This window comes from Pithys albifrons, chromosome 29, assembly GCF_047495875.1.
Source record: "Pithys albifrons albifrons isolate INPA30051 chromosome 29, PitAlb_v1, whole genome shotgun sequence".
NCBI lineage: Eukaryota > Metazoa > Chordata > Aves > Passeriformes > Thamnophilidae > Pithys > Pithys albifrons.
Window position 1 is genome coordinate 4,817,390 of NC_092486.1, and position 17,042 is coordinate 4,834,431.

The window sequence follows — 17,042 nt, forward strand, 5'->3', positions numbered from 1 at the left end:
CAGTTGCTGTGGGGGGGCTGTTGCTAGGACGGTTGTTATGGGGAGGGCCCCCCTCATAGCAACTGCCCTAGCAACGGGTCCTCCCCATAGCAACCACCCTAGCAACAGGTCCTCCCATAACAACTGCCCTAGCAATGGCCCTCCCATAAAAACTGTACTAAAGCCACAAGGGAAGAGGTACAAAATGAGCACCCACCAGCAACCCCTGCAGATACCAGAGGAAATGGCTTAATACAGAGACAACTCAGTCCTTGAAGTAAAGTTTTAGTACCACACTTCATTAAAAAAATTAAACTCCTTTATTTGGCAAATTAGAAAAAACTCAAGGCTGGCAAGTCCTGCACTTCATTTCCCAGGAGATGGGCTGGGACAGCTCAGCTGGATTGCAGGGAGGTGACCAATGGTGCTTCCTGGGCTGGACACAAGGAATCCCAGCAGACTGGGCACACTGGATTGTCAGATTTTCCCAGTTCTTGCTTCAGGACCTTCATGTCTGGACTGTCATCCTGCAAGGTGGCACCCCAAGTGCTCCCCTTGCTTCACAGCAGGCCCAAAGTGGAGGATGCCTACAAAAATTCGATTAAACGAAGCAACACAAGCCCCTGAGCAGGAAACTCACCAGCACTGCAGGGAACACCTGCCTAGGGCTTCATCCTCATCAGAACCACTTCTGACCAGCCTCCCCAAAGCCTTGCCCTGCCCTGGTATCCAGGGATCACCAGGACAGAGCCTGTCACTATATGTCCAGGTGGAAGGTGGGAGCTGGAGGCTTCTCCTCATGTGCTGGCAGCGGTTTGGGTTTGGACAGAGATGGTTTGTGGCACATGGAGTCTGTCAGGGGAGGGTAGTACTGCCTGTAGCACAGGTATGCAAGCACCAAGCCCATCACAGAGCCAACCAACACATCTGTGGGCAAGACCAGAGAAGAGTTAGTGACCTTTCACCCTCCCAAGCCTCCCTGCTGATGGAATTCTCCAGCAGCAGCTTTTCAGCTGGATCTGCAGCCTGACCCTTGGCTATAAACCCAAGCTTGTATGTATTTCAAAATCACAAAGAAAGGCATCAGCACCCTGCAGGAGGCACTGGAAGTACCACCAGAGGAGTAAGCAAAAGCCCAACTTGCTGTTGTGGGCCCTGACCAGCTCTGGCAACACAGATTCCCCTGCTGAGCCCCCTCCAGCTGTGCAGGCACACACTGACCCACCTTGCCAGTGGTGCTTGTAGTCACAGGTGCGGGACACAGCGATGAGGGTGGCGAGGAAGAGCGGGAGGAGGAAGGCACAGAGGCGCAGGGCCCGTGCCCCCCGGCCTGGAGTGAAGCTGTGCAGCTTCCCCGCGAGGTAGAAGGCGGAGAAGGCAAGACCAGCAAAGGCAACTGGAAAAGAACAGAAGAGCGTCAGTTCAGAACAGCTCCAGGTGCTGCCAAGGGCTCTCAGCCAGACCCTCACCCTGTCCTGCTGTGGTGAAATGGCTGCAAGGGGAGCCTCTTCCTGCCCTTGTGATCTAAGGGAAGCACCAGAATGGGAGTGATGGGATCACAGAAGCTGGTACCCAGGGCTACAGACAGTTTCTGACCGTGTTTATCACCACATTGCTTTGCAGAGGGAAACCTGAGGCCCCTGACAAGATCAATGAACATGACCAAAGCAATCCCAAGCTCGGGTCCTGCTCTGCACAGCTCGCTGCCCAGGGCTGCAGCAGGAAGGGGATGTGGAACACTCACAGGAAGCGTGTCCGCTGGGGAAGCTTTTGCGCCCCTCGGTCACTCTGCGGGAGTCCCCCGTGCACAGCAGCTCCGCGTTGGCCCGGCCGTCCGGGAAGCAGCGGTAGAAGAAGTCTGGCCGTGGCCTGGGGCAGCACAAAGCACACAGCCATTGGTGTGGGCACCCACAGAGCAACCACATCCACTCCTCAGGGCCTGAATGAGCCCACCTGAGTGATGGTTGTAGACAGCAGGTCCCCCACCAGTGTTTGTTCTAATACTGCACTGGCTTTACAGCGAGAAAAAACCCACATCCTTTACAGGCTGAGCATGTCACACTGAGCTCCCAGCCCTGCTCTGGCTCTTGCAGCTCTGCCCCCAGCATGGACCTGCCTCACCTGCCCTCCCCTCATGGCACTGCTGGGAACCAGCCAGGCTCTCACCTCCCCACGATGAGCTTCAGGGCATTGGTAAAAAGTCCATTCAGGGCAAGAGCGAGGCTGGCAGCTGAATGAGAGAGCAGAGAGGTCGTGTCAGCATTGTCCCCACCTGAAAGTGCAGCCTCCAGGTGTATTCAGGCACGGGCAGGGCTCAAACTGCTGCCCTCTGGGACAAGGAGGAGCTCACCAAGGCAGGCTTCCCGTGTGTCCTCACGGTCGGCGCTCATGAACAGCCTTGCCAGCACAATGAGCAGCAAGGGAGACAGAAATGCAATGAACTGCACAAAACAAGAAGATTTTTAGGTGCCAGTGAAACAGATCTAAGCTCTCACCAGAACACAACAGCAGTTGCTCAAGAAGACTGTACACTTCCCTTCCCTGAAGCCAAGCTGCAACTGTCCTCTCCAAACAGCACTTCCATCAGAATTAACCTATCCCAGCTGGATTTGCAGCAGGCCCTGATCAGCCCAGCATGTCCTTGGGCTCTCAGAGAGCTCCTTGGGCAGGTTATGGGGGTGTCCCCAACCACAGCATCTCAGCTCTCCCCTCCCTGCAAGGCCCAGCATTAGCACTCTGTCAGCAGTACCCATGCTCTGTCAGCAAAACCACAGGAACTGCTGATTCAGTTATCACCATTCCCATCTCAGCCATGACTGCACTGGGGGATTTCGCCCCGGGATATCCATGGTGTGGCTGCCAGGCTGCCAAGGAGTCTGCTCCCACCTGAACTCTGACATATGTTGTGCTTTACACCACCAATTCCCAATGCCAGCACAAGGTTTTGTCCTTAATGTTTAGTGCCCAACTCTTGCAGAAAATCCCAAGTGCCATTTGTCAAGGAAAGCAGGAGCTTGCCCAACCCAGGAGCCACAGCCCCTCACCTCACACCTGCTTCAGGAACAGCCAAGCCCTCTGACACACTGCTGTCTCCTGGAAATCCTACACAGAGCCTGGAGCCCTTGGGAAAGCATTTCACAATAAAATGATAATAAAACTCTGCTAAAAATAGCTGCTTGCAAGGAAGGCATTCTCTGATAGCAAGAGCTATGCTGTCTTTGTCCTCCCAGTAATCTGGACGTGGAACAGTGCAAAGTTCTCACTAGTTTATAAACTTCAACTCCCAAAGACAACTAAAGTTACTGGCAGCCTTATCTAGTTTGTACTAATCTCACAGGATGGGCTGAAAGGTACCAGTGGAGGCCATCCAGTCCAACCCCCCTGCTCAGCATCCTTAGAGAACATCACTCAGGATTGTGTCCAGATGGATTTTGAGTGTCTTCAGGGATGGAGACACCCTGCTCTCTGGGCAGCCTGTGCCAGTGCTCAGTCACCCACACAGGAAGTTCTTTCTTGTGTTCAGGTGGAAATTCCTGTGTTTCATTTTGTGCCTTGTCCTCCACTAAGCAGAGCCTGGCTCCATCCTTCCAACCCCTCCCTTCATCTATTTATCCACATGGATAAAATATCACACCCTTTCAGCAATGTTAATTAGGAGCTGAGGTATTGCAGTATGAGCCTTTCGCCTGCAGCTTTGCTTTAAAGACAGACTTTATTATCAGAGCTAAAAACAAAAGTAAATGCAGGAAACCCTGGCACGGGCTGCCCAGAGCAGCTGTGGATGCTCCATCTCTGGAATCGTTCACAGCCAGGTTGGGTGGAGCTTGGAGAAACCTCCTCTGGTGGAAGGGGGGTATTCCCCACGGTGGGAGGGGACAAGATGCTCTTTGCGGTCCCTTCCAACCCACCCCACCCTGTAAACTCACAAACATGAGAGCTGTGGGAACGCGGTCCACCTCAACGTAGGGGTTCTTATAGAGCCACATCTCCTCGGGCTGCACCACGCGCTGGAAAGGCGGCAGGAACTCCATGATCCTGGAGGAAGACAAGGAAAATGAGGTGCGGGGCCGGGCCGGGGATGGCCGGGGTTGGGGTCCCGCACTCACCCGAAGGTGGCGAGGAGCAGGGCCCGCAGAGCCGTCTCCCCGGCCAGCTCCGCTCGCCGCATGGCCACTGCCCGCCCGAGGAGCCACCGCCCCCGGGGCGGAGCGAGCGCAGCCGCCGCTCCTGCCCCGATCCCGTTATCCACCCCCGCCCCGCCACACCGAACTGAGTCATCATCTCATCCTTGGAACATTCAGAACGATTTATTGAAGTCAACCTCAAGCAAAAATTTCAGATCAGTGGAATGTCATTAAAAACCTTTTCAAAGGAATCCTCACGGAAAAAAACCAAACAAAACAAAACCAACAAAAAAACCCTCAAAAAAACAAAAAAAACCCAAACCACCCCCCACAAAAAAACCCCTAAAACAAAACAAAAAACCACATCTGAATTCCAGAGTACTTGTAAAATAAAATAAAAAAAAAGGCAACATCTCAGTAAATAGAATGTACAAAAATTATATGTTCTACCATCACACACAGTCAGTAAGAAGCTAAAATATTACAGGCAAGTCTCGATACGCTCTACCTAGAGGACAGGAGCTATCTATGTACAGGGAACCAGCTTTACAGGCTTCACACTATGCAAGAGGACAGAGGCCAACACAAACCCCCCAAAATATCGGATATCTCAAAGTCTATGTGGCAACATCAAGTCATGATACAGTAATGCCCCGTGGAATCAGACACTCCTCGTTAGTGTCAGGGCTGCGTCAGCGTCCAAAAACTCCTCGATACCGACTTCGGTGAATATCGATGCTTTGCTATTAAAGACTCGAGTGATTTCGTTAAAATAACATTTCACAGAATCTACAAAGTTTGTTACAGATAAACAAAGTCTACAGAAATAACAACTCTACAAAGGTCCATCTTACAGAGCACGTGGGGATGGAGGCGGATCCGCAGGGATCTGTGTTGTGCAACATCACTCGCGGGGAGACAAACGGGTTGGGGTCCTCACTGCACCCCAAATGCAAAGCCCCCCAACTCTCTGGCTCAAACAGGGGCTGTGGCAATGCCATCAGCTCATTGGAAAAGTGACACAGACAGATACAGCTCCACCTGGGAATACAGAACATGGGGGTTCATCCAGTCTGTTTAAACGCAAATGCGAGTGAGAACTGCTCGGGGCAGGGCTCCGAGGGACCCTCACTCAGTTGGGATCTCCAGAGAGGACCCCACTCATTTGGGATCTCTGGAGGGACCCCTACTCAGTTGGGATCTCCAGGGAGGGTCCCCCACTCAGTTGGGATCTCCAGGGAGGGACCCCCACTCAGTTGGGATCTCCAGGGAGGGACCCCCACTCAGTTGGGATCTCCAGGGAGGGACCCCCACTCAGTTGGGATCTCCAGGGAGGGACCCCCACTCAGTTGGGATCTCCAGGGAGGGACCCCCACTCAGTTGGGATCTCCAGGGAGGGACCCCACTCAGTTGGGATCTCCAGGGAGGGACCCCACTCAGTTGGGATCTCTGGTGGGGACCCCAGGCAGCTGCCTGCCCCCCAGAGCTGGTGTTGGCACGGGGAGGGCACAGCCCCAGGGAACAGGGAGTGGTGAATGGCTTTGGCAAATATGTGTTTTCCCTTTTTGATTCATATTTATCACAGAAATCCCCTACACAAAGCACAGATCCAGCTCCCCAGGAGCTCCAGAACGACAAGACCTCTCCCAGGGGAACACGGACCTGAGCTGCTCACTCAGGAATACAGTATCGTAGGGAACAACTTTTCTTTTTTTGTACTTTTTTTCCTCAGAACAACACTGGGAACGCATCCAGTGTGTAGGAGTGTATTGTAAGTGCAAATGTTTTTGCTACACAAAGAGAAATGGTGGGGAAAGCTGATGGGAATGGGAAGCTCAGGGACAGCATCGCTCCAAGGTCGCCGTCTCCCATGCAACACCTGGTGAGCACACACCTCCCAGACAGCTTCCAAACCCTCCCGTTTGCCAGGGATCCACTGTACAGCGGGAGCAGGAGGGAACTTGGGGGAAGTCAAGGACATTTTCAATGCAGTTATACAAAAAATTATGTATAAATAAAAAAAGCTGTAAAAGGAACCGCAGAGCTTCAAGTACATTAAACCCTGAATTCGATGAGGCAGAGGTTTCCATGTTAAAGTGACTTCTCTGTACCAGCGTCAGACACCCCCATCCCACCCTCCTCCCTCCCCACCCACATAATTCTGTAAAGTTTCAATATATACAGATTTTATGCTCATTGATAATTATGTCTAGTAACTGTGTCTTTCCCATTCTATCCTGAAATTCAGATACAATAAGTTGGGGTTTTCTTAGAAGAAAGGCCAAAAAATCCACATTCCAGCCCTATTACTTGATTTGAACAGATTCTCCAAGACCATTTGGTGACCAGAGAAGGTGATTTGCCCACAAAATTGCCTTCCTGAGCTGCAAATGCCTTCAACAGTCTATAGACAGGACGAGGCTATACAATAATCTGACAGCCACAACAGCTAATGCTTGCACTGTGTGTTCAGGAATGGTGGAACCAGCCCTTGCACCACTGGAATCACAAAATCATGGAATTCTACCTTCCAGACTCATCTGGCCAAGGGCTGTAGGATGTCTGTGCTGTGCTCAGGTGCAGCTGCAGAGGAAAAGCTCCAGAAAATCACTAACTGTTACCTGGGCAGAGCAGCTCAGGCACTGCCCAGGTGGTAGAGCTGGAGGCAGGGCTTACCAGAAGTGTGGGAACACCCCAAAAATCCAACACAAAACCAAGAGAAAAGTGTGTTAGTGTGTTCCCATGAAGGAACAATCAACAGGCTGGAACAGCACGTTGCAGTTCTCCACCAAAATCACAAGTTTTGTGGATTTTCTCCAGGGCTCAGCATGAAACGACCAAGCTAACCAAGATTCTTTATTTTGCAGCCCAGATAAATTAATTCAGCAGCTGCCTCCCCCTTTGCTGAAGCCAATTCATCAGAACAGCTGTGTAATCTTTCCCTTACAAAGGAATTGCACTCAGGAATAGCATTCTGGTTGCTCAGCCTGCAAAGACACAGTTAAAATGTGCATTTTAACATTGCAGTCTGGCACTCAGAACAGCCCCTCCAGTCACCAAGATACTCTCAACTGGCATTTTCTCACAATGTTAAAGCTTTTTGAAAGATTCACCTTCTCTTCAGTTCAGTGTTTTGTTCACAAACTGCACAACCTCACAATCCATCTCCTGTTTTCCCTTCTGAGTCCAAGCCCAGCTGTTGGCTGTTACTAAATAATTTTTTTTTGGTGGAAAAAAGCAGCACCTGTAAGAAGTTTGAACACAAAGTAAACCAGGACATCAAGTGAGGTGGCACAGGAGGAGCAGCAGCCACAGTCACAGCATTTGACAAGTTTTAAGCCTTCTGTGACCCTCACAGCTGATAACCTGCAACATCAGAACCCTCTGATTTCCCAGGAGAAAAATCACTGATTATCAACCCTAATAAATAATATAAAGTGAACACCTCGGGCCCTACAAATGCAAGAGCTGTGTTTGGAATTTCTGAGAAGGTTAAACATTCTCAGTAAGAGCTTAAAAAGAGACATTTCTCACATAAAATGTTCAGAAAAATAAAATCCTTATTGTAAAAAATACCAAAATCCAGCACTGCTTTCCAGCAGGGTTAGTGTGAGACCCCGACCAGAGCACAGCCCACAGCATGAAGTGCTTTAGAGATCCCAAGAGCTGCTGTTCCAGGACTGTCCCAGACACCTGCAGGTTCTGCCTCCCAGGGGAGGGTGAGGGCAGGTGCTCAGAGCTGAGCCCACAGCACAGCAGCTGCTCAGGGACTGTAGTGTATCCTGTCATTCTACAATTGCACACACAAAAACCTTTCCTCCTGTAGACAAATTTGAGGATGAGAAGGACATCAGGCAGAGGCAAGACATGTTCTAAATCCCTCGTGGACTTTTTCAGCCTATTTCCTTTATCTGAGAATCCTCTGTGTTCCTGTTGGTTTGTGTAAACAGTTTTCCAGAAACAAGGTTCTTAATTCCAAGGCTGAATTCAGCCAGATACCAGCAATACTTGATTATTTTCAATACCCACGAGCAAAGGCTGGCAGGGAGGAGCTACTATCAATACACAAGTCAGAAGCACTCGCTGTACCAGGGCAGGGGGACACACAGTGCGTGGTGAGATCGTGGGCTGGGGGAGGAGGGTCACCAAAACGAACTCCAGCCTGGGGACACCAGTGCCTGGTGGCTCCTTGCATAAACAAATAGAGCAAAATAGGTTTTCCAAAGAAAATCTGGATCAGGAGCCAACCCAAGCCACTTCCAAAGCCTTACTGAAGGAGATTGTCTCTCTGATTAACAGAGGAAATCCAAGAGAGAACCACCTCCTGAGGCTCCAGGTGGCTGCTGGGATATGGTCCTTTATCCAGACACAAAATACCCTGTTCATCAAGGAAGTGCTGAGATGTTCCTCAGATTCATTAACAATGAAGATTAAAGTTAGAAGATGTCTCTCAGCAAAAAAAAATAAAATTAAATCTAAATGTTCAAAACCAATATGCACACTGGTTGGGTTCTTTATGTGCCCAAGTCCTCCCTGAAGCCACGGGGAGCCTGAGAAGGCAGCTCTGAAGAATCACACTCAGTACCTGCCACCAAACCAGTGCAGATGTAGCAGATGACAAATCCACCAGCAGGACTGACTTCAGCTCTGACCGAGACTGGGAGAGACTCTCCTGCCTGGGAAGGGTTTCCAACTTGGGCAGGATAAAGAAATGACCACTGTAAAATTAAACTGAATATTCACCTATCTGCAAACACCCATTACAGCTCTGGAGCAAGGAACCACCACATCTTCCCTCCTCAAACACTGCCAGACCTCCTGTTAGGAGCACTTCTAAGAAGTGACACACCTGATTTCTCACAGGAAAAGCTTCATGATAATATTTGTAAGTTAACATGAGACAACCTACCTTCTCCCACACCTTTAACAATTAGTACTGAACAGAGGCATTTCAGAGTCACCTGGTCTGACACCCACACCTGCCTGTTTGGCATCTCAGCATTACAGAGGGGGGAGCCTTTGCTCTTTCCATAAACTGGACACAACATTTACGTTGGTTTTCAAAGACACTTTGACTGATCAAAGCCAGATCTTCCAACACCCTTACAAAATTAAATAAATAAATATGTTGCTATGCTTTGCTTTCTACACTCAAAGAACATTATTTTAAACAGAATACTCTCTTCACTGTCAAAAGGTCTACGGTTTTCTTCAAAGGCCAAGACGTTCCTGGTTTCCAACAGTAAGAGCTGCTGTAGCACATTCAAGGGTAAAAGAAAGACCAAACAATAAAACCCAAACACCACAGCCTGGTTCTGCTCGCTCAGGTCAATGGTCCCGTTCCAGCTCACACACGACGGCTCCGAGGACAAAGACTGAGCGTGGCATCGCAGTCTCCCCGAGTTCATCGCCTGTTGCCCCTCTTCTCCCCTCCCACTTTTGTCTTTAACCAAATTCACTCCTTTGCCTCTTCCGCAGCTTTCTGTGCTTCCAATTTGCACTTGATCTTGCTCCAGTACTCGGGTGCCACCGGAGCCTTGGGGTCGTGTGCGGAGCAGCAGGGGCGGCTGTCCAGCGCCGACGGCACCAGCGCTCCCTTCTCGTGATCCTTGCAGAAGGAGTGGGGGCAGAACTCACAGAAGGAAACGGCAGGATTGCTACAGATGTCACACTGATGCCACGGACATTCCCACTTTCCTGCGGATGTGAGGAGAGAAAGACAGGAAGCTGGAATTAGTGCATTTCACAGACAGCATTAGCCTTTAACCCTCACTCCATGCTGGAATTGCTCTGGTGAATACAAAGAAAGTTCAGAAAAATCAGCTTTTACTGTGGCTGCTACTGGACACAGTTCTTATTTTGCATTTTTTAGGTCTCTCTTGACCCAAACCATTGTTGCATGCACAACCAGAGCTCAAAACAGTAAGAACTGCACCCTCTGGCATCAAGGCACCAAACATCCTTGCAAGATGGAGTTTGTTTTGTACATTGTCCTGATTTGTGAGCATCTCTCATTGGCCTGGACACTGCTCTGCTCAGAGGGTACCTCCAAAGGAAGCTTTCATTCAGCCTTAAACATTCTGTTGGCTTTGCTAGTGTTTAAACTGTCATTTGATTGGTGCTTGGTGCCCCTGGGACACCAAGATGATGCCTGTGTTCCAATCAAAGTAAGAGGAGGAAATTGGATCTGAGATGCAACAAGAACAACATTAAAAAGTATGACAAAAACTCTGTCCATCAGTTCTGGTTAGGAACAGCCACCTGCTGTACTGCTAAAAGTGAGTGGCACTGCAAAAGCAAATATGCTGAATTTCATGCAAACGAGCAGTGAATTTCAGCTCAAACATTTTTCTTGCAGCAGGAAAGAAAAGATGAACAGGAGCCACACAACGGCTCTTACCGAAAGGTGGTTGAGTCAGGCTAAGGCATAGGAGGTGGTACGCTTTGGGACAGTCCTTCTTATCACACATGACCAGCTCTCCCCCATCTCCACACTGGAAACAGTTGTCTTCATGCATCTGCTTCTGTTCTGTTTTTATTTTCCGTTTCTTCTGCTTTAATTTTGCATTCTTCACCTTCTCTTCATTTGGCGTTGCAAATGCTGTCTAACAAGGGCAAAATCACAGCACATGGTCACTTATAAACCCCTGGCATACAAACCCAGTTTAGGTTATTATTTGCATGAATTCTGCTTAAATTAGATCCACTCAGAAAAAGTTGCTAAGCTCTAAAAGCCAGAATTGCCCATCCAGATGTTTCTGAATTAACAGCTTGATAAATTAACAACTTCTCCTCTGACACAACAACACTGCTGAGCACACCGTAAAATCCTTAAGAGACTTTCAAGGGTGGAAAGTATTACATAGGTTAAAGAGTTAAATAAATCAAGACCCTCTCTTTGTCCCACAGAATTTCTGGATTTGGAGGGAAAAGCTTCATTTTTCATCCACGTACCTTTGGACGCACTCCCAGGAAGCCACTGCAGTTTTCTGCTCCGCAGTGACACTCAGTCCTGCCATTGCCCAGGCAATCCAGATTGTAATTGAATGTTAACTCCATTCCTACAATTCAAAGAAAAGCAATTCACCCACATGGGCACCGAGGAACAACACTTGGGTTGAACAACAGGCCTGTGACAATGACATTTCATTAGTGTTTGTGACTGCAAGACCTCTGCTAAAACTGGAACCTAAATATTGTCTCCACTCTAATGAATGACAAAGTTTCTAAACACGTCACTGGTATTAAGAAACTTCAAGGCAAAAAAAGAAAACATAACTCCAAGTGAGGAACTTGGCCATTGCAAGACAAAAGTAAACATGTCAAATAGTGCCATCCTTTTACCTGCAGGAATGTCACAAAGAGCAAACAGTCCCACTCTAATGTCACCATTCACTGTCCACTTCTGTGTTTCACAGTTTGGGTTACAACTATGGTTCATAAAACGAGAGTAGTTCCCCTTGGGGCCAGCATCTATTATTCGGTCCTTCAAGGGAAAAAACAGAGATGTGTTTAGTACTTAAAAGGAAACCAGCTTTGCTGCTGACCAGTGATAGTTTGTATCAAACAAGATATAATATTCACCTTGGTTACAGTTAACATATAAAAATTGGTGACGCTGTTCTCATGTGCACGTTTGATCCGCAGCCGACACTCCTCCTCATCAATCAGCTCCCCAACATACTCATTCACAAATTCACCCTGCAGAGGGAAGGAGAACAAAATTTAGAAATCCTTACATCCTACTCATGACCATAAAGGGAAGTAACACAGAAAAAAGCATTTCCTGTAAAAAGTAATCTAATCATCACAAAATCATTACACTTCAATGGTCTTGTAGGCACAATATGAGTATGTGCACCAGGTACTTGCTGTCCAAGCAGTAAAGCCCCTCAGAATAAAAGCCCTGTTCCTTCATTCACTAACAAGACAGTCATCAGTTCCTTTCAACTTTCCTGCTTTCTTTTAAAAAGGACAATGTGACAACATTCATGGACTTCTCAGGGACAGGAACTGTTACAATAACTATTTTCACCACATATTTCAGTTTTATTTTCACAAAATGCAAATTTCAAAAATTGTAAATTTAACAAAAGCAGTGGCTAAAATTCACATTTAAAAGTAGCCCTACAAGCCAACAGCACATTCTAAGGGAACTCAGAAGAGCTGGGACGTGAGACACCTCAATACAAGGAGTCAACACTGAGCACTGGGCATCACTCTGTGCAGCCAGGCAGCTGCTGAGGGGGGTTAAAACACTCACAATACACTTGCTGGAGGTACAGAGCACAGTATTCACACCCCACCCCACCCTGATGGCTCTCACAGGGTTTGTCCTGGGTCACTGTACCTTTTTAATGCTCCTTTTGGTCCTGAGGCCCCACCCTCGGCGCTCGGTTTTGATGATCTCGGCGTCGGGGTAGAGCCTCTTGGTGAAGCACTGGTTCTGGCAGCGCTCCCCAGCCGGGCACACCTGCGGGTGGCACTCGTACTGCAGCATCCTGTTCAGGCACTCTGACTCCAGCCCACACGGGTTCTCATCTGATGGCTTGCAGTTACACCGGGGGATCTCCGACAGGTCAGCCACCTGGATCTGAACCTTCCCTATCACCTTGTTGGACTGGGGAGCAAAGGAGGAGAAGAGCAGAGGATGAAGACCCTGAGATCACCTCATTTGATTAAAACCTGATTGTAATAATGCCCAGGTCATGGGTTCAATCCCCTGTGTGGGCCATTGACTTAAGAGTTGGACTCAATGATCCTTGTGGGTCCCTTCCAACTCAGAATAGTCTGGGATTCTAAGACAATGCACAAGGAACACACAGTCAACAATTGACGTGAGAAGGCAAGAAAATAACTGTTTCATCCTGTGTTTTAATGGCACTGTAAGACAATGCACAAGGAACACACAGTCAACAATTGACGTGAGAAGGCAAGAAAATAACTGTTTCATCCTGTGTTTTAATGGCACTGTAAGGCAGAACAAAATATCTGGGAAAAGAACAGCAAAATGATCTACGTGAATTTAAGCTTCAATTGTCGCAAACGCTGGTTTAAGTACACAACTCAGAATCACAGAATCATGGAATGCTTTGGGTTGGAAGGGACATTAAAGCTCATCCCATTGCAACCTCCTGCCATGAGCAGGGACACCTTCCATTAGACCAGGTTGCTCCAAGCACTGTCTGACCTGGCCTTGGAAAATTCCAGGGATGGGGCAGCCAAAACCCCTCTGGCCATAATTACTCATACTCATACATAGGTTAAAAACCAAAAACAAAGAAGCCAACTCACTTTAATGTGTTTATAGGGTGGAGGTTTCCTTGAATTCCTTTCAATTTCCAATGCCTCTTTGCTTTCTCTTTGTGCTTTCAGCTCCTGGAAACGCTTTGCTGCTTCTTCAAGTGCTGTGCAGGGAGTTCAGAATAGAAAGCAATTAGCCCCAGCTGCTGCTAATCAAACATGTACATTTATCTATTTAAATTTATCTTTTTAATGCTAGGAATAGAATTGTATTAACAAAAAGACAAGCTAGAAATGAGTTATTGCTGTTTATCATGAATCTATCATCAGGTGCTTTCAGCAGGTACCGAGGTACTGAACAATGATCCCATGCAGCAGAGCCCGAGCTCCATCTTAACATTTCCCAGATTGTGGAAGAACTGAACTGGCCCACAACAACACACAATGAGTAGGCACTTAAAGAAACACATTTTTATCTGCAGTCAAGGGATCGACACAATGCTTGGATTGCAGGTGAACACAGAACACTAGTCACATAATATTCCCATGCAGGTTAAGTGGTGATGGAGACACAAACACGTGGAATTTTTGTCATAAACCACTATAAACTTTGTTTGATTTTACCTTTCTTGAAGGTCTTGTTAATACTAGTTTGCCCCTCAGCAAAGCTTTTATCTCCTTCAACATAAGGGAAAACTCTGCCCTGGTGTACCCAATAGTAGTCATGTGAACCAAAGAAAAATACTGGGAAGTCCCCGATATCATGTTTGAGGCCCTGTATGTTGAGAGGCACAGACCTGGGATTGCAGATCTCTGCTGGCCACCACCTGCAGAGTAGGAGAAAAAAGAACAATTTAAGTTCCTTGAACCAGAGCTTCCCAGTTTGCTAATGGGATGGAGAAATAAAAGCCAGTTTTCCTTTCACAAGGAAAAGAATTCCTTCCTCACCAAGGCTCCTGCTGGCAACACCTGGGAAGCTCCATGCAAAACACAAGCAAAGCTCTTGCTACCAATTTTGGAAAAGACTTTTAAGAGCATCTGTGGCCTAAGAGTGGGTTTCCAGGGTGCCCTGTAAACACTTGTATTGCTGCAGGTGACTAAAGCAGACACCAGCAAGGACAGCTCAGCTCCAAGCCAGCCCCTGGTGTTCTATATCACAGAGCAAAGGTAAGAACAATCCCATGTCCATCACTGCCTGGGAAAAGCAGGAGAAGAGCATTCCAAGGGTGACATCCATGTCTGATATAAAGCAGATGAATTATTGTTCTTCCAGTTCTTGTTCACAGCAACAGAGCTGCTGTATTTTCTGCAATTCCAGAGTACATTAAAACATTCACAGTGTTAAAACCCCCAAATGTTGAACTTGCCTGTAATTCCCAAGCTTGACCCAAACGATCTGCTTGTACCGCAGCTTCTTCCCAGCTTTACAGTCATTGCAATTCCAGCATCCCTCAGGCATTTCTATGCTGAGACACTCAGGGTGGAAGGAAGCTGGGCAGGACTCACAGCACAACAGTTTGCCACCTTGAAACAAAGAAGCCCTGCTTGGTTTGTAGAAGTCAGGATTTGCTCCCTACGTGTACAGCAATCGACATTCACTTCACATCATCCACTCTACATCCCTACTGACCCAGAGAAAAATGGCAAAAGAAAGGGATCAAGTCAACCTTAACAATGTTGGTTAAAAAAAGACTGTGCAGTGATTCTTCTAAAGGCAAGTTGTGACTCTTAACTGCATCAGACACACAAAAAAGCAGCTGTGGATTTAAACACCAGGTGAGTTGGAAGGAGCACCACTCCTGGGGCAACCAGCTTTTAGTTCTTTGGTGGTGGCCAAAACGATGACAAACCTCCACATTTTTAAGGAATCATTTTTCAATCAACATTGTTCTGACTGAATCCCCAGCAATCGTTAGTGAGCACCAACCCCACAGCCTATAGGTTGGTCAATGCTTTTCTGCAGCAAGAACAGGAAAAACAATTGTACTAAGTGTGTTCATTCCACAAAAAGTTTACCAGGATGAGCCCAGTATGTAAAGCAGAATTAGACACACAGGAGTTGTCCCCATCCCAAAAGTTCCTGGTGCACAGAGGGAACCTCAGCACGAGAATTCACATGAATTTCTGAGGTTTACATTTAATTGGGCAAAAGTTGTTTTGCCTGGCTCACATTTTGGCAGTTGTGTTAAGTGTGGAGAGCCACAGCACATCCCTAAGCCACCCTCAGCAAAGCAGGTCATACAGTATGACAGGATACATTACATACTTTGTAATATTTTACAGCTGTAGGTATATAAAAACACATATACATTTTTATAGATATATATATTTAAAAATCAAGAAGGTTTTGTGTCCCAGATGGAAAATCTGGGAGAGAGTTGAGTATTCAAAGCCATTTTCAAGCACAGTATCAAAAAAAGTGCAAATAGTCACTTTCAAACCTTTATCAGAAGATCTTGTCCACCTACAGACTTCCCAAAATATTGTGGCATTAATTGATCATTCCATGTGACAATGAGCATTCCTTAAACAATCCAGTTTTATGACCAACACTGTATTTCCTCTGCTAAAACCAGTAAAATCCAGCCATATGGAGTCTTCAGAGCTCCCCAAACCCATCATGAAATTTTTAGAAGTATTTTTTTGCAAGTGTTATTTCAGAGGAAATACAGACAAATTACTGAAACATTATCTGAGATGGGAAAATGCCAAGAGATGCAAAAAATCAAACAAAATCAAACACAAAACTGTCAGTGCTAAGCAAGAAAAAACCCAACATTGCTCTCAGGATGCATTAGGCAGATATGGCTCAAGCTAAGCACAGGGCTCAAAATAATTCTTGTTCTCAGGAATCACAGGACTACTGGAAGTCACCACTCCAGAAATGCTCAAAACAACCTGACTTGGGGTGGGTAACGGGGCACTGGCTCTGAATGCTCTCTGAGAATCAAAATTCTGTGGGGAATTTCAGTGGTGGAGGTGGGACACAAGGCCCAGGGACAGTGGGGACACACACAGGTCAAACCTCGCTGCCTTTCCCCCCTGGCACCCTCGGCGTGGACACAACACCCACCCTCGTCCAACCCCAAACGTCCTCCCTTCTCTCAGGCTCTGCACAAGATCCAAAACAGCACATCCCCCTCTTCTTCCACACAACAAACCAATTTAAGAAGTGGTTTTACATCATCCAGGTAAACACTGAACTGCAACAGTATCGAGATCCATTTGCCTCCTTTTACATTTCTGTGTAAACTGCTCCCTGAAGCTGGAACAGCCCAGGCCAGACACTGAGTGACTGAACCTCTTCCAAGGAGAATTTAGTGACAGCAATTATTTTAAGCCCTTTTTTAATGATAATAATAATAAAATAATAAAAACTGCCAACACGAACACAGGCTCACAATAACCATGAGTGAGGTCACTGACAGCAGTCAGTGTGGGGACAAGCAGACATTTCTCCGTTGATTTAAAGAGAAAAAAACAGAAAAAGCCAAAGTAAATTAAAAGAGAAAGAAACTATTTTGGTTACCTTTCTCACATTTCTTTTTGGAAGCTGACGAAGGAGGAGGAATCATAGGTAATTTCATCAACTCAGCACGATTTGACTCATTCAGTAGGTAGTGGGACTTATAGGCATAGGAACTGAACAGGGGGTCTGAATGGTCCTGCACTACCAGCCCTATACGAAACAAACAG

The 17,042-nt window shown here is 47.2% G+C and overlaps 2 protein-coding genes across 6 annotated transcripts in view; both read right to left on the reverse strand.

Moving 5' to 3' along the window:
- Nucleotides 1-276: 276 nt before the first annotated feature.
- On the reverse strand, nt 277-4,194 carry PLPP5 (phospholipid phosphatase 5). Of its 2 annotated transcripts, XM_071579221.1 has the most exons (7): nt 4,086-4,194; nt 3,906-4,014; nt 2,330-2,420; nt 2,146-2,209; nt 1,724-1,848; nt 1,205-1,375; nt 277-906 (listed from the first exon to the last, which is right to left on the reverse strand). In XM_071579221.1, exons 1-7 carry the CDS (start codon nt 4,145-4,147, stop codon nt 737-739), a joined length of 792 nt encoding a protein of 263 aa, XP_071435322.1. In that variant the 5' UTR covers nt 4,148-4,194; the 3' UTR covers nt 277-736. The 2 variants fall into 2 exon arrangements, with proteins under 2 accessions (XP_071435322.1, XP_071435321.1); XM_071579220.1 differs by having other exon boundaries at nt 820-1,375.
- A 67-nt stretch (nt 4,195-4,261) lies between these two features.
- Nucleotides 4,262-17,042, reverse strand: part of NSD3 (nuclear receptor binding SET domain protein 3) — a 39,711-nt gene continuing 26,930 nt past the window's right edge. Inside the window, exons 15-24 of one of the 4 annotated variants that reach the window (XM_071579216.1) lie at nt 16,876-17,025; nt 14,714-14,870; nt 13,971-14,173; nt 13,398-13,510; nt 12,454-12,723; nt 11,688-11,804; nt 11,448-11,589; nt 11,058-11,164; nt 10,504-10,708; nt 4,262-9,800 (exon numbers count right to left, since the gene is read on the reverse strand). In XM_071579216.1, the coding sequence (XP_071435317.1) occupies nt 9,559-9,800; nt 10,504-10,708; nt 11,058-11,164; nt 11,448-11,589; nt 11,688-11,804; nt 12,454-12,723; nt 13,398-13,510; nt 13,971-14,173; nt 14,714-14,870; nt 16,876-17,025 (1,706 nt within the window). In that variant the 3' untranslated portion in view covers nt 4,262-9,558. Of the gene's footprint in view, nt 9,801-10,503; nt 10,709-11,057; nt 11,165-11,447; nt 11,590-11,687; nt 11,805-12,453; nt 12,724-13,397; nt 13,511-13,970; nt 14,174-14,713; nt 14,888-16,875; nt 17,026-17,042 lie in introns of those variants that run through there. The other 3 variants (XM_071579217.1, XM_071579218.1, XM_071579219.1) reach the window with 3 other exon arrangements.